General features: G+C 33.3%; 1 protein-coding gene across 2 annotated transcripts; it reads right to left on the reverse strand.

The window, feature by feature from the left end:
- Positions 1-689: 689 nt before the first annotated feature.
- LOC115994724 lies at positions 690-4937 on the reverse strand. Of its 2 annotated transcripts, XM_031118953.1 has the most exons (4): positions 4526-4937; positions 4178-4263; positions 1656-3538; positions 690-1131 (listed from the first exon to the last, which is right to left on the reverse strand). In XM_031118953.1, exons 3-4 carry the CDS (start codon positions 3399-3401, stop codon positions 961-963), a joined length of 1917 nt encoding a protein of 638 aa, XP_030974813.1. In that variant the 5' UTR covers positions 3402-3538; positions 4178-4263; positions 4526-4937; the 3' UTR covers positions 690-960. The 2 variants fall into 2 exon arrangements, with proteins under 2 accessions (XP_030974813.1, XP_030974814.1); XM_031118954.1 differs by lacking the exon at positions 4178-4263.
- Between the last annotated feature and the right edge of the window lie 13039 nt (positions 4938-17976).

Raw genomic sequence — 17976 nt, forward strand, 5'->3', positions numbered from 1 at the left:
CTAAACCATGAGCTTCTGACAAAAAGAAACAGAAAAATTCAGCATAAGTATAAACCCAAAAATGACAACTTGATCTGTTGGCTCTCCCATAATAAGAAATTCCAAAAAAACACTTTACTAGAAGTGCTGAACAGACGCATGTAAGTTCTTTGTAACACTTGTGTAAAAGAGGAGGGAAAATAATCCTCTTCAAATTGCATCCTCACAATTTCATTCAAAAAATTATGATCTTCAAATTGTACCTATGACTTGTAGAGAGTCAAACATCGCAATTCATATAAGGAAAAAAAAAAAAAAAAAATTTTGAGACAGGGAAAAAAGTATTCGTGTGTGAATTTATAAGACTAAAACATATTTATGTTTGAGAGTCTATTTCTATGCATAAGAACCACAGATACTGAATTAAGAGAATAACATATATCTACAGAGCATGGTTTTCCCCTCAAAAGTACATAAACTTCTAAGTCTGCGCCATTAGGAAAATGAAGCTGAAAACCTCTTCTTCTTTTTTTTCTTTTTTCTTTCTTAAATCAAAATGCATACAAGAGTCTGCCACAAGTATCATGTCCTCATCTGTCCATGCTGCGAAACTTTCAACAAGTGTCCAACAAACCATGGCATTATTTTTCATGAAAGATCCTAGTTCAATGGAGTACACCAATCTCATTATAGGCTAATGGTCATCAAGATGATTTCAAACCAAATTCACTTTACCAATAACTTGTACATTTGATAAAAAGGAGCAGACTACAGGAGTGTTTGAACTAAGAATCAAAGTATAAAATAAACCAATCAGCACCAACTAACCTAAAGTATGAAAACACTCTGAATCTAGGGCAATTAGCAACCATAAAATGCAATAATCAACATCTCAACTCATATGTAAATACTAAAATTTTGACTTACTGCTATAACACAGTAAGGTTTACAACTACAAAATAAACACCATCCTGGATCTTGCTACTTCAACTCTTGCAATTTTTTGGGCCGGAGTGTGGGACTCCGAATGTGGATAATTGCCACCGCGATCGAGAAAGACTGCAAAGCTGATAGAGGAGGTTGAAAATGAATAAAATATAAACCATCACGAACAGTTTCCATCCTCAATGTGGGAGCTGTGTGCTGTGAACCCTGAAAATTTGAAGATTGGCCACAGTTATATCACTGCATTTTGAAGGAGAGGTTGCATGAAAGTTCAACAAATATGACAAAAACCCATTATGTGAATAGACACTAGTATGAAAATTATTTCTGAAATCTATCTATAACAACTAAAATACCTTAGGTTGCAAGTGCAAAAATTTATGGGACACAATTAAATGATGGAAGGAACAAGAACTAAGTTTGGCAAACATCGGATCTAGTCAGCGAAATTGGCCATACTTCTTTTTTCAGTCACAGTACAGTAGAATACGACAGAACTACAATAAAATTAAATACTGTACTAGTTAAAATTATTTATATGAAAAATAGCATGACAGAAGGAGAATTAAATAACTTCTTATGTGGAGAAGAACAGAATATAGAGTTCTAGTAAAGATGTATGACAAAAACAAACTCTATAGTTGCTATAGCTTGAAGCCATTAGTGATACTCAATACTATCTGCAATTCTTAATTGTACTAGAAGAAAAGAATACAAGGAGATTGACTCACCTGTTTAAAAATATCAAATGGCTTACACTCCTCTATCTCCACTTCAGGCAAAATCTCATCTTTGGTTGATCTAGTTTTAAGTATTGTGAGAGGACATCCAATATCCCAACCACCACAGTCACAGTGTCCACCAGATCTCCATCTTTCAGTGAGAGTGGAAGGGCCACCATTTTTTGTTATTGGCCCACCATGAAGACCCTCTGGGATTAGAATGTCCACACTTGTAGAGCAATCACCAGTATTTCGACCAGAACTTTCACAATGTACCGATGCTTCTGGAGAAGCAACTGTTTGCCTAGGCCCTGATTTCTTGAGAAATTTCAAGCCCCAACCCCCAACTTCTTCCTGACGTTTGTCACGGAGGTGGTCTTTCACAACAATGGCAGCCAATTCAAAATTTGGCAGAAGATGATTTTCCAACTTTTTGGCCCTACCTAATGCATCAAGGTTGCGTCTTGTATCTAAGGATGGGTCCCAGGAACAGTTTTCCAGTATGGCACTAGATCCCCCAAACTTGGAGACATTTCTCTGTTTAGACAAATGACTCAATTTGAACGCTTCCGCAACCTTCTTTGACAAGCCCTTGTTCTTCCTCAGACTATGCTTTGAAGTGTTTGTCTCTATGTCACAATTTTCATTAGCACCATACAAAACAAACTCAGTCTCCATGATTTTGGAATTGTCCGGGCAGAGGGTGAAAGATGCAGAAACCTTCATCTTACCAACAAGTTGTGACTCATTATCACAAATTGATAGGTCCTTCTGGCCACCCTTTTTTGAATGGAATGAGTACATATAGTCTACAGCCTTATCATCTGTTGACTCAACCTTCCACACATTGGCTAGGTAGATCTCCCTCTGATCATCTGCAGAGAATACAAAATGAGGAAGCCCCCCCTTCCATGTACATTGGAGCATCCCCTGAGAAACACTGGCAGAAGCAGAAGAAGAAGAAGACTGATCAGAACATGTAGAGTTTGTGCTAGACATTGAAACGCGCCTTTTATGTGCCCTATCAGATCCATCTGTCTGGCTTCCCAAAGATGGAGGTTCCTTATTTGTCTTCTGTGGTGAAGATATACTTAACCCACTGGGAGAGTCCACAATATCATAGCATATCGAACCTTTAATATCATTCAAATTCGATCTTGTGAAGTTGGCATTGCCATCTAAGGCACCAAATTGATGAAACAACGGGCTCTTCAATACGTTCATCATACTCTTGCTCCCCATAATTGTACCTACAATCCATCGTCCTGCAGGGCTTACAGCTACACCCCCAGTCCCAGATTCCAACGGACATTCAAAAATGAACCTAGCCGAATCACATGAATATCTATTTTCAATTTTAGCTGGATTTAAGCTGTCAGACAAAATGCTCATCTTCAGAGAGCTCAAATTCATAGATGTACTGCATCGTGCTGCTTTTGATGCACTGATATGAATCAATCCCAGGCAACGACGAAGATATTTTTCATCTATACTTACCAAATGCTTTGGAATCCTACTGTCCAATCCATGAGTACTTCGAAGTAAAGAATTCTCATTGCAACTTTTGCGAATTTGAGATTGCTTAAAATTTAAAATTATTGCATGTGGCGAATTTACTCTTCTCACCAACTTTTTTGATTTTGACTCAGAAAAATTCAGACTTTCTTCTCCACTCAATTCTCTGGTCTTGCTCAAGTTATGCAATGAATCTTCTTGCTGGCCATCTTTACGAGCATTGACAAATCTATTTTCCATCTTCTGCTTCTATGGACTAAAGTCGCATCAACAGTAGATAACTCTACTTTCCATCCTCTGATTCCAACTAGATATCATGAAAATGACGGTACACCAGATTATATAAACCTCTATTTTCCACGGTCCTCACAAGAAATCTGAAAGCAACAGAAATGGTTATAAAGTTGTCAAAATTCTGCAAAATTAGGAAAATAAAATTAAAAGATAAAAATCAACAGAGGCTGTCACAAATCATTTGACAGGTAGTTATTAACAAATCCAAAAGTGGAGCATTTGATTGACATGCTGGCCTCCAAAAAATAACCTAAAACAATGAACCAAGGAATTTTTATTTATTTGACAAGAAACGAACATAATATGCAATAACAAGCATGTTCCAGGTTCCAACTTTCCCTTTTGTGGATATTATTAAAATTTGTTTCTAACCAGAAATGGAAAAGAAAAGGCAAATTAGGACACAGTATTTCATTTTATTGATATCAATAAGATAACTCTATCTATATATATAAGGATAAACAAAGGTTTAGATTTGTAAGGATTTATGATTGTGAAATTGAGTTATAAAACAAATCTAAACTTTTAATAGCAGATAAGAAGTACATTAAAGAGAGGGGAATAAACAACAAAGGAAGAAGAGCATTGGTGGAAATAATTGCAGATGTACAAACCTCAGATGCATATATTTGAACATAAAGAGAGAATCATCCATACTTTTACAAAATACAATTTCATAAAACACACACACACACACACAGTAAATGGCTCGAATTCCATACAAAGTTTGGTATCAAAGCAGCTCAGCTCTACTCAGGAATACCTCCTTCACTGTTCACAGAAGCGAAAAGGTGTATCTTTTCAAGAACTGAGAAAGAAGAACAGAGGAAAAGATTCAATTTATCAACTACCTGCCACCTCTTAAGTAAAACCCATGAAAGAAAATGAAATATATTAAAACCCAGAAAAACAAATCAGTGCAAATAATCCAACAAAGCCACAAAGTTACACACAAAAAAATAATAATAATAATAATAAACAATACAAAAAACACCCAGCAAAAGCTGCAAAGCAAAGAATAAAAACAATATAATAATAAAATAAAAGAGAAACCTTTTCTTAATCCTTACCTTAAGAATTGGATCCAAGAAGAACCACACCAATCCAATAGACAAAAACAGTAAGAGAAGCAGCTGATTCCCAATACAGCAACGCTGTTTTAAAGTTTCAAGCTTGTGTTGTCATGCCCCAGACAAAAGACTGAAAGGTCAAACAGTGGAAAGAAAGAAAGAAAGAAAGGCAAAACAACAATAACAACAACAACAAAAAGGCGAAGAATAGAGAAAACAAAACTTAGCACATGGAAGAGAAAGAAGAAATCATAAAAAGGGCTCTAAAATATACTAGGTTCTAAAACTTCTTTTAAACTCCCTGTGTTTGTGTGTGTGTGTGTGTGTGTGTGTGTAACTGTAACTGTCTTTGGTCACCATTGAAGAGAGTGGTCCTATAATAAGAGTAGTTGTGTACTTGTGCTTGTGTGTGAAACTACTTTTTTTTTTTTTTTTTTTTTTCTTTCTTTCTGTGTGAAAATAACTTAAACAATTAATTAATAAAGAAACAAATAAAGAAAGGAGTGGGATTAATGGGGGATGAAAACGAAATGGGGGTCATCAGCCACGTTTTTTGGTTGATTTTTGGTGCCCACACTACAAAACTCAGCCTCAAATCCTGGTTTCCGTGTAGGACCCACTTCATTATTTTTTTTAATACTTGTAAGTATTTGGGGGCCATTACAGTACACAAAGTAACAAAAGCCTATTGCACCAAAACCATACATAGGTTTATACAGCTGACAATGGATAGGAGAGACGAAGGAGTATGGACTAATTTGGTTTTGTTGTTTAAGTTAATAGTTTTCGTTATTTAAATAATATAACATATATTTTTATAATTTTTTTTTATATGTATTTTTACAATACTTAAATAACATTACTAAATATATCCTATGTTTCAGTTAATTTTTTTTTTTTGATAAATTATTTCAGTAATACTTACCCGTTACAATTTATACCCCAATATATATATATAAATAAATAAAAATAAAAGAGAGGAATTTTGGGTTCTTTTCCTTTCCTTGCCTCTTTGGAGAAAAGTGAGCTGGTGCGCATGATAGCTACAGCTCTCCACTAAAACCCTAAAAGAAGGGCCACTTGGGCGCCAATTGCCAAATATAAGCAAATTGCTTTTCCGAAAATCCAAATAAAAATATATATATACTTCATTTTTACAAAATTAAAATCTATTCTTTAATTGCTTGAATTTATATCCTACACTTTCATTATTATAATAACAATCAAAATCTCTATACCATCCCGTTAAATTTTACATTTAAAAAAAAAAAAATCTATATTACCAATACACACACAAAAAAATTCATTAATTTTTTATTATTATCAAACCTATATATTTTCTCACATTAGAAAGATGAAAAAACTTGTTTTGAATATTTGGCTATTGCTTTTTAATTTTACCAATTGTCTTTGTTAAGTTGGTGGTTAAAGGGATTTGAGAATTGTTTCGAAATTTTGGATCCTGTTCCTTCCTACCCACCAAGGATATTATAATCCATAGACATGAGACAATGAGATGTCAGAGAGAGAGAGAGGATAACGTAGGAAATGGTCAAGTACATACATACCTTTAGCCACAATATTAACATTCTGTTCGGGTTCATGTTACCATTTCCCACTTTATTTATTGCTGGTTTTAATGTACTCATATTATCCTCTCACTCCCACATGGTATTTATTTGTGGCGGTGTCAATTTAAAATAATCTCACTTTTTATATATTTATTTCAGTGAAATCCGGTGGAGTAGGACATCTTTATCATCTGATTCACCTCAATTCCATTATAGTCATCCTACTTGAATATTTCTTTTGTCTGTTGCGATTTTTTTAAAGAAATAATTACATATTTCACATGAAATTGGTTAGGTGATGAAAGAGTCCAACAGTCCATTTTGCTTTAAAAAAACATTACTCCTTAATTATACTGTAAAATTTGAGTTTGATGAACATTGAAACTTTCTCACTTATCATTGAGTTTGATCAACGTTGACCCCACCCCAAAGTATTTGGATTTGAATTTATTTTTGGTTATTTTCATCATACATACAAAACCAAATATGTTAAACCTCAATAGTTCTAGAATAACTCACAAACATTCATCTTGAGTTAATAAATCTTGAGCTAAACCTCAATAGTTCTAGAATAACTCTCAGAAAAAAAAAATCTCAAACATTCATAAATCTTGAGTTAATTCTGAATTTCACAAACTATGCCAAATAATGACAGACAATTATCAACCCATATTTATGTTGGGTATGTTTTGACAATTTTTTTTCCTTGCATTTTCTGGTGTTGGTGCAAAAGAAAACACAAGTTAATGATAAATATTTTATGTGGTCAATGGAAAATCAAGCCTAATAGAGAATGAAAAATGTTTACTGTCTGCAAGAACAAAAAATGTTTATCGATATGTTATATACTCAACAAACCATCACTTTTATATACATGCATATATATATACACACACACATATATATATATATATATATATATCTCTTCAAATTGTAATTATTGCCTCTCTTTTTCCCTTGCACTCTCTCTCCACAGTCTACTATCTCTCAAGAAATGTTTTTTGTAGCTCATTTTTATGATTGTAACCAAAGATAAGAAAAAGAATATGTTTATGTTTTCCAAAAAGAGTTTTCTATCAAAACAAATGGAGTGTTAATATTACTTGGTCACAATTTTCATCCAATTTTAGTGATTGATACCAACTTTCTTCTAAGTTTTATATCTTGTAGTTTTCACAAATAACACTATTCTACATATAAGATACTCCCTCTAGGTTTTTTCTTTTTTCTTTTTTTTTTTGGTGTGTGATTTATTTGATCTTGGGATGTTCTAAAATATGGTCATTTTCTTAAAAATCAATAAACACTATTAATAACTTTTTTTTTTTTAATTTGAAAAAACCAATACCACTTTTAGCTTAAAATCTTTTGGCGAATTGGATTTGTTGCCCATAAATCATAATGTTGCCTTTTTGGTTAATTATTGTAAGCTAAAGGGGTTTTTGAAATGCAGATAGATTTGGAGAGGTTCTCTCTTTAGCTATTTGTTTCTGTTCAATAAAATTTTTTTTTTTTTTTTTTTTTTTGGGGGGGGGTGGGGGGAAGGGGAGGGGAGGGGGAGAATAATAGTCTTACTTTAACATTGAAAAGGCAAAACCAGTTACTCCTACATCTTTTGTAATAATTACAACTGACAAAAAACTATTTTTTTTAGAAATAATAAAAATCATAATTGTTTTTTATACTGAGCTATATGTATTTTGATCACCTTTTTTCTGGAAAGCTTTATTTGTTGAAATGCAAGATAATAAATTACTTTAAGCAAAAGACTATTATTGCTTAAGTCATTTATTAACTTGCATTTCGAAACAAATAGCTATAACCAAACCGAAAATTACTTGGAAGGAAAGATAAGATTAACTATTAACCATCTATTCATACCCTTTCTTAGGATTGGGTTCTACCACAAAAGTACAATAAAATTAAGAGAGAAAGAAGTAGAAGATTTGACGTTAGAACTTGGAACCCTACTAGGCATTAATGCGAAGGAAAGAAACTGGGTGAAAAGAAATTAATGTGTTTGAGATGCTTGGTGAAGATAAACATTGTCACTTGAAGTGAGGAAAAATATGAGGTATTCAAACTTTATATATAACTTAAATTAGTTTATAAAAAATATAAATATAGATATAGTATATGAGAATGGAATCATCTTTTCTTTATATTAAAAGGCTTATAATAATAAACCCTATTTTTCTAAGATGGTAAATTGGTATAATATAATATGATATGAAGAATACATGGAAGTGGTTGTCAAAAAAGAATATGGAAGTGAGAAAGGTTTCATTTCAGTTTTGGAATTGATTAAAGCGATTGGTTTTCTCTAAGTTAAAGTCCAATGGGATAGAATTTGGGGCTGTCATAATAAAACTTTATGTCCTCCTCCCCATTATTAATGAACCCACTTCAGTTGTGATTAGACAAGCTAGTCTTCTATGTATATATTATGGCATCTCCACTACCAAGTGCACCCACTGTTTTACATGATGGTGAGGACATGAGGATTTGACCTTGGGTTTGTGCATGCATGTAATGTAATAATACCTGGACTGCATAAAATCAATTGAATTCTACACCCTAATTAAACCACCATTTTGATGCAAATTATAAAATGCTTTTGAATAAATAATGGCTGTAAGTTACAGTGCTAGCATTCACCCCTAAAAAAATATATTATAGTGCATACGGCAATGGTCATGCTTGTTCTTGGAATATTAAAACGATTTTGAAGACCGGTTTGTTTAAGTATAACTACATGGTAGGTTCCATTTAACTATTGGTAAGGTTTTTTTATCATTGAATAAAAGATCTAGGATTCAATCTCTATTCTTAAAATATATATATATTAAGTATCTTAGTCTTATGATAATAACCAATCATAATGAAGCGAACGTCACAAGTTTCAAATATTATTGTATCTATAGAGATATATTATTATATAAAAAAAGACTAGTTGCAATTAATTATGATATAGACAAAATTTAGCTACAGACTTAGTTATAGTCAATGGCTACAAATTCCATTAAAAAAATTAACATAACTATATATTTTGAAAATTTATTTGTTGAATTGTATGTTCTTTATGTTCTTAATACGTATTTCAAATTTGTGCCATTGGAAGTTATTTATTATTCAATCTATAAACTTATTTTTTATACATAATTTTAAACTACAAGAACTTGAAATTTAAACATTTAATCGATGACATAACTATCGATCTTTGATCTTTTTGAAATTTTGCAAGCATGGAAGACATGAGAAGAAAATGTAATTCAACGGCGGATTTATCAAAATTTATATCCAATAAAAATATATTGAGTAAGTTTGTAGCCAAACCTTATCATTATCATAGTTTTCATCGGTTTAACTTTTATATAGCCTTTTTGTTCAAATGGTTGGCACATTTTGGTACTTTCAACTGAGATATTCAGGGTTCAAATCTCCTTACACCCAATTATGAATGTATGTGATTTGTATATTTTTTAAACAAAAGTGGAAATGTCAAACCGAGATATAACCACCTCGAATGTCCAGAGCCGAGGAATCATAGGAGGCAGCATTTAAACTCAACAACAGTTTCCTCTGCATTAATTAAATGTTCCTACCTAATACGAGTTGCATTAATTACTGAATAACTGGCCTGAACGGCGCTCCACACCTATTAACCCACTCATATTCCTCAAAAGGGGGAGGAGACACCTAATGAGTTAAGTATCTTTTGGACCTCCGGTCCTCTATCATCACAACCCACTATTGAAAGGTGCATCAACCAGTATAAAAATAGAACCCCCCCCCCCCCCTCTCTCCCATTTGAGTAAGGGTTCGAAACCCTTATCAATTATTTAACATTTTGATTTCCTTCTTTTAGCTCTCCCATTGTAAACTCAACACCCATATATAACAAATTAATTGTGACGGTCATATTTTGCGAACTCATCTATCTCGAGAAATTTGACTCGCATAGAGTATATTAACACCTGATAATAAGACAATTAGAATAAGACTTTACATAAAAGTGCAATTAGAATCTAATTAGAATTAATGATTGAACTTTTTTTGAAACATTCAATTTAATATAATTATGTAAAAGGCACCACACACCCTTGGTGCAATAGTCACTCCACAAGTATAAGTGCTTGTGGGGTGTGGGGTGTGGGGGGTAAGGATCGAGGTTCAAGTCTCTAGGAAGGAGTTTTACACTCATACACTTTTTTTTAGAGAGTTCCAATCTATGGCATCCGCTTTTGATTATGGCTCTTTATCATCAAATCAAGACATCAATCAATTTTTTGGTGTAAACGGGGATTGAACTCCAGATCTCTTATATAACCATCAGAGATTTAATTAGTTGAGCTAATTAAAACCCACTATACATATACACTTAGATTAGTTTAGAGTATAATTTCTATCTTGTATAAAAAAATAATAATAATTATGTAAGAGGAGCTAGTACACATTTATTATATCCCGAAGTGTTCTATAATTATTTCATTTGTTGTTTTTCTTTTGGCTTCTGGTAAGTATTCTATAATTATTTCATTTGTTGTTTTTCTTTTGGCTTCTGGTACGTTGTACGCTAACATGAAAACTATGCCAATTGTTACTTTACGCAAGAATTTTCTATTTAGATTAGTTCTTAATAAATAATTTAAAAAAAAAAATTAATATTTGCAATTGATGAGAGTCGTTCTATCTATATAATTATATATACATACGGCCTTGGTGGTTGGTCGAAGGTCCACATTTATTACAATTTATATTATGCTGTTAATTTGGTTGTCAATTCATGCACTTTACATCAACATGATGTTTCTTCTTGTTTCAAAAAACATGATGTTTCTTCTAAAAAAGATATATATATATATATACATATATATCTATCTCAACATGATGATCGATACTCACATTCATATATTGTACTCGTCAGTTTCAGAGTTATGTGAGACATAAATTTGGGGTGGACCAGTTTGTAATGCATTATATGTCATTGTCAATTTATTATCAATAATCTGCTAACATTAGATATATCAACGAAATAGGTAGGTTCCCTTCATTTTTATTCTAGTTCCGTCATTGTCTGCATATGTTTTTTTTTTTCCTCTCTTTTTGTTACAAGTGAAGGGGACTAAACCCCCAATTCTCCTAATAATGTTTTTATGAATTCTAGACCTATGATGTTCCTAAAGTTGTTATTGGAACATAGCAATAATCTTAATTAAACCAATGTTTTGTTTAAGACTAGCTACAGTTACTTGTCATGGATCATGGTGATCGTACATAAGTATGATCATCAAATTTTTTTTGATATCTTTCCTAATTAGTCGAGTCAGATCCGTAATGTCATTTGATCATTATTAAACTGATTGTAATTTGTTTCTGTTTGTGTATGATCTTCACAAAACCTTCGGAAATCTCATTCTAAATTGAAAAATGAACTCGAAAAATAAAATTAAAAAGATTTCGAAATTGTGTTTATTTTTTTATTTTTTAGTTCTCAAAGTTGAAATCTTCCTTTTTTTTACTTTTTTTTTATTTATTTTGAGAAAGAGAGAAAGTGAAAATGTTTTCATGTTAGTATAATTTCCGCCGCTACAAGCATAGTGGTTATGTTATATCATGTGCACTGCATGTTTTAGAATTCCATTTCCAAATCCCAAAAATCCCGGCATTTTGCATATTTTAACATGCAGAGATTTAGGAAGTGGGACCAAATGAATCTTGAATTGGATTATTTTGCATGGTAATGACAATTGGGCGAACGCATTTTTTAATTTTGATTGACAAGGAAAGCATGTTTTTGTAGGAGTCTGACCAACAACCTATTGAAAAACATAAACCTTTTTTGTGGTTGTTTTCTAGTCAGAGTTTCACAGTTTGAATGTTACCTAACATTTTGAGGTGCATTTTGTCAAACACATTGTCAAATTTTTTACATTTTGGGAGTCCCAGGAAAACCAACTCCCTCTCTTCTCAATTTCCATTGGATTTTGGTGATTGGTTTGTGTAAAAAATTAGTTGAACTTGGATGTGCACAAGATGATACTGTAACACCACAAGTCTTTGTCATATAGGAGCCTAGAAAGTTTGCGCAATTTTGACAAATTGAAAATTTGAAACGATAACGAAATAAACCAGATTTTTGGACTAGGAGAACATGGAGCCCATACCATCTTTGTCCTCATATAAACTTCAACGCATGAAGTACACTGTTTCTGTTTTCTCGCTTTTGTAAAAGCATTCAGCCATTCACATCACATGAGCTTGTGCTTTTTTTTTTTTTTTTTTTAGCATAAGAATATATTTTTTCTATTTTATCTAATAATTTTTTCAAATACCCATATAATATTATTTTAGTTTAAAACTCTATTTTATTAAAATATTAAACTTTCTTGATTTTTTTAATTGTTCTCTCTTCACACACCTGACACCATAACCTTCATCCACTCTTTTCTTTCATGATGAGAAAAGCAAAGAATAAAAAAATAAAAAAATAAAAAAACTTAAAATGCACAACTACAATATTTGCACAAGTATTATAGCAAAAAAGCATTTTACAAAATGTATACATAAACTGATGTGGGTAATTTTTAGGATTGGTTGGGTAAAATTTGGCTTTTATGTCATTTTACCATAGCTGATGCGAGTGCTTTGATTAACTTTTTTGTGAGTTTTAACAAGTTCTCCAATTATTTATGTCTACAGTAACTTAATTTTTACTACTTAATTTTTATTGAATCATTTTGTTGGAAGAATAATATAGTAGTGTCTAGAAAAAAGAAAAGTGATGGTTTAAACATTTGTACTTTGTACCCATCTAAATAAAAACCAAACAAAGCAGGCGATTACTACTACTTTTTTGGTACCTTCTCTCTTTTCCCTATTGATAGAAATAGAAACTTGGAGCGGAATATAAGTAATCGATTTTTTGACATACCTCTCTTGGCCTAAACCAATGATCACACAGGAGCTTTAAAATTGTTCTATGCTGTCTAGAGTCAACCTCCACACAGACCAGCTATTCAAACACGTTCTAAATTCTAGTTTGTATAATCCACAAACCAAAAAAGTTTCTCCGACGATATTGCACACTACTAGAGTGATGCAAACATAACCCACAATCTAAGAGCCTCACAACACTCTGTAAACACTATGAGAAATGCAAAATTCGTTCATTGTTCAATGGGTACCACTCTTGGTGTTTATATACACACTACTCCACTAATATTGAGTGAGATAGTGGACTTAGTGGGGTAGAGTAACGGTCCAAACCATTACTCCATAACTCTTGGATGTTACAATTGTCTTGTGGTATACAGAAGGACATGCCCACTTTGGGTGTCCATCCATATTCTTTTTAGTTTCTAACATCTCCCACTCATCCACTGTGGGCATGGCCCTATTATGCATCTCTCAATGTGTTTCTTAGTGCGTTCATACTGGCAAATAGATTGTGCGACCGCCGAGCACACCTGGAAAAACATATTTGGGAGCACTATACTAAATCTTATACCAAGACCAACATAGCAACATCCCTAAAGTGTCTCGTTATGCCCTAGACATATATTAACACATCAAATCAAGCATCTTTAACCCCTCTTGATTTTAATACTCAAACTTATGCTTGATCCATCATAACTATCTAGATGTACTCACGATTATTTCACTACCTTAAGCGCTACAGCCTGTCGACAGTGAGTACAAATATAAGGATGTGTTAAAAAAATAGTCTTCCCTTTGCACTCATGTCCTTTAACTTTGGTTCAATCGCTTTCCTAGCAATGTCCCTTTAAACCGAATCCAACATGGCCATAGGGAACATGTCAAAGTAGTAAACATCAAAACCTCACCTTCATGACATAGTCAAAAGTAACAAGGCCATAAGTAGGATCTTAATAAAAGATTTATGGGACTCACACGGTGAAGAAGTAGGGATTTATTCTCTCACCTCCGCTTTTGGTCGAGCAAGCACATGTAGTATGAAATACATGCTACGGTGGAATTCTCTTAAGTAAGAGCATATGTCTTAACTCAATACACTGTACAAATCTTAGTCTAGTCGCTACTCAAGCGCCTAACTCGAGTCCTTTATTTGCTTGCCACCTCAGGCATCAAATTAAGGTCTCGCATCTAGCTAACCACAGGCGACATGGATCATGGGCTTTCCATGTACAGTCAAATTAAGATAAATATATTCTAGACCTCATCTTAGTTCCAACTAAGGTGACATCTGTTTGTGTCAACAATCTATATATGCTACATAAGCATTCAATAACACAATGTCTCATCTCTGCTTACTACTCAAGCGCCAAAGGTGATCGCTTGTGTGAGTGAGCCGACCTAAGCCTATCGACATACCTTTCATACCACAGAACTCATCATATGGTATATGTGTGTGTAAACATACATATTATTAACTGAATAACATCATATGTATTTTTTAAAAAAGTGATAAAACCCTTTTTCGTCCCTACATTTTCACACGATTCTCACTTTGGTCCCTAACTTTTTTTTTCACCACTTTTAGTCCCTAAAATCAAAAAAGCCATCTCGTTTTTGTCCCTACAATCAGTGCCCTAACGGTAAAGTCCTAAGTGGCAAACGGAACACCTTATTAGCCGACGTGGCGCTAACATTGCACTGATGTGGAATTAAAATATTATTAAAAAATATTATTTGGCATTTTTATATGCCACGTCAGCATTTTAATTTTTTATAAAAAGCCATGTTAGAAAATTTAAACCAAAAAAGAAAATAAATTAAAAAACAAAAATTAAATTAAAAACACAAACCCAAACAGATCTAACACAAACTCAGATCTAAAACAAACCTAGAAATAAAGAAAATTAAAAACAAACATTAAAACCTAAATAAAATATATAAAACCGAATTTTCATTTTCTTATCTCTATCTCCCTCTCGGGTCAAACTCTTCTCTCTCCCTCTTGGCTTTCTCTTATTTCTTTTTCTCTTTAAGTTCAAGTTGTAGTTTTTGGGATATGACTTTGATCTGGGTTTAGAGAAAGAGAGGCTGAGATGTGGTGGTTTAGATTTGGGTAGAGAGAGGGGCTGAAATCGGTGGTGGTTTGGATTTGGGTTTAGAGAGAGGGGCTAAGATTGGCGATGATTTGGAGCAGATCAAGGGGAAGGAGTAGATCGGCGGTGATTTGGAGCAGATTTGGGGCTAAGATCGACGGTGATTCGGGTTTTTCCTCGACCAACGCCGAGCAGAGCAAGGGGCGTTTTCTGTGGGTATCTGACCCGATCTTCATCAACAACGAGTAAAGGAAGGACTAACGGAAAGTCACCTATTTGGGTTTGAGAATATTGGGGGTTTTGTTTTGTTTTTCCTGTGGGTGTCTGACTTGATATTCATCAACCGGTTTGGATTTTTTGTGTTTGTTTCCCAAGAAAATTTACGGGTTTGAAGGTTAAGGTTTACTTTGTTGATCGGTTTGGTTGTTGGGTTTATTGGTTTTTTGGGTTTGGTTGTTTTGCTAGAGATTTAGGTTTGGTTCTTTGTTGGAGATTGATTTTGCAAGAGATCTGGGTTTAAGAGTTGTAGCTACAACTATAACTGCAATCTCACCCATCTAGGTTTGAAATATTTTGCAGGGGATCGATTTTTCTTTGCTTTGCTATGTGTATTTGCAAGTTTGTTTACTAAGAAAATGAAAGAAAAGAAAAAAGAAATCTTAAATATTTTAATTTTCTGGGCAAGAAACATGTTTGGGGAAGAACATGAAAAATGAACAATCATGTTCTTCTGAAAAACTAATGAAATTTTTTATATATTTTATTTAGGTATTAATGTTTTTTTTTTTTTAATTTTCTTTATTTCTAGGTTTGTGTTAGATCTGTCTAGGTTTGTGTTTTTAATTTAAGTTTTGTTTTCTAATTTATTTTCTTTTTTTGGTTTAAATTTTCTGACATGGCTTTATATAAAAAATTAAAATGCTGACGTGGCATATAAAAATGCCAAATAATATTTTTTAATAATATTTTAATTGCCACATTAGTGCCACATTAACGCCACGTCAGCTAATAAGGTGTTCTGTTTGCCACCTAGGACTTTGCTGTTAGGGCACTGATGGTAGGGACAAAAACGAGATCGCATTTTTTATTTTAGGGACTAAAAGCGATGAAAAAAAAAGTTAGAGATCAAAATAAGAATCGTGTGAAAATGTAGGGACGAAAAAGAGTTTTATCCCTAAAAAAAAAACTCAAAAAGTACAATAAATGGTAACTAAAAACAACATATCATCATATTCTACGTAGCCCTAAACTCCTAACATGAGCCTGAAAGGCATCCCTTCCTATAGGCTTTTTTAGTGGATTAGCAATCATGAGGCTTGTAGAAATGTCTTTTAGAACCACTTCATTGTGAGCAACCATGTCTTGAATGTAGTGATATCATATATCAATATGTTTGGTTCTACCATGATACTTAGAATCTTTAACATATGCAAGTGCTACCATGTTATCACAATGTACCATAATGGGATCCGAGGCATCCTTAACAACCTCAAGGTTCTGAAGAACCTCCTCAACCAAATTGCTTCCTGAACAGCTGTTGAACATGCTACATACTCTACTTCCATAGTTGATAATGCTATACAGGGTTGTTTTTTGCTACTCCAAGTGATGGCGCCATTATTTAGCAAGAAAGCATACCCAGATGTAGATTTGCGTTCATCTAGGTCACTACCCTAATCAGCATCACTATAGCCACTCATATGCAAATTTGAACCCTATTAACAAAGGATGTAGTCTGCTGTCCCTTTAAGATATCTTAATATCCTTTTAACAGCTTTCCAATAAGCAAGTCCTGGATTAGACTGAAATCTGCTGATTAATCCAACAGCATAACATATATCGAGTCTAGTACACATCATTGCATACATCAAGTTTCCAACTGCATTAGCATAGGGAACAAGAACCATCTTTTCTTTTTCATCTTTAGTCTTAGGACACATATCCAGGCTTAAGCTCTTATTTTGAGCAACTGTAGTATCTATGGGTTTACAATTATGCATTTGGAATCGCTCAAGAATTTTCTTAACGTAGGTTTGTTGTGATAAACCTAAAAGTTTCTTTAAGCGATCCCTGAGGATTTTAACCCCCAGAATATAATCTACCTCACCCATGTCTTTCATCTCAAAGTTAGAGGACAACCATCCTTTTGTGACGATAATCATCTCCATGTCATTACCAGCCAGTAATATGTCATCGACATACAATGACAAAATAATGAAACCTCCCTTGGATCGTTTTACGTAGACACAGTGATCTTCTTTGATCATCATAAACCCATTTGATAGAATGGTTCGATGAAATCTCAGATACCACTGTCTAGACGACTGCTTTAAACCATATATGGTTTACTTAAGTTTGCACACTTTGTGCTCTTGACCTTTGGTCACAAAGCCAATATGTTGATCTATATAGATTTCTTCATCTAGTTCTCCATTGAGAAAAGTTGTCTTAACGTCCATTTCGTATAATTCCAATTTCAAGTTTACAACAATGGCCAGAATGAGTTGAACAGAGGCAAACCTCATAACCGGAGAAAAAGTTTCCTCGTAATCAACACCCTCTTTTTGAGTGTATCCTTTTGCCACTAATCGAGCTTTATACATTTCTATTGACTCATCCACCTTGCATTTGATTTTAAGAACACATTTGTTTTCAATTGCTTTTCGCCCTAACGGTAGGTCTACCAGATCCCATACCTAATTAGTCCTCATAGACTTCATTTTATTATTCATTACTTTCATCCACTTATCACTAACAGAAGATGAGAGAGCCTCTTGCACAGTTTTTGGCTTATCATCATCTTGTGAAGCAATCATGAAAGCTTCCCCCTCAGTCTCAAAACGCCGAC

The sequence above is a fragment of the Quercus lobata genome, chromosome 6, assembly GCF_001633185.2.
Source record: "Quercus lobata isolate SW786 chromosome 6, ValleyOak3.0 Primary Assembly, whole genome shotgun sequence".
In the NCBI taxonomy this organism is placed as follows: domain Eukaryota; kingdom Viridiplantae; phylum Streptophyta; class Magnoliopsida; order Fagales; family Fagaceae; genus Quercus; species Quercus lobata.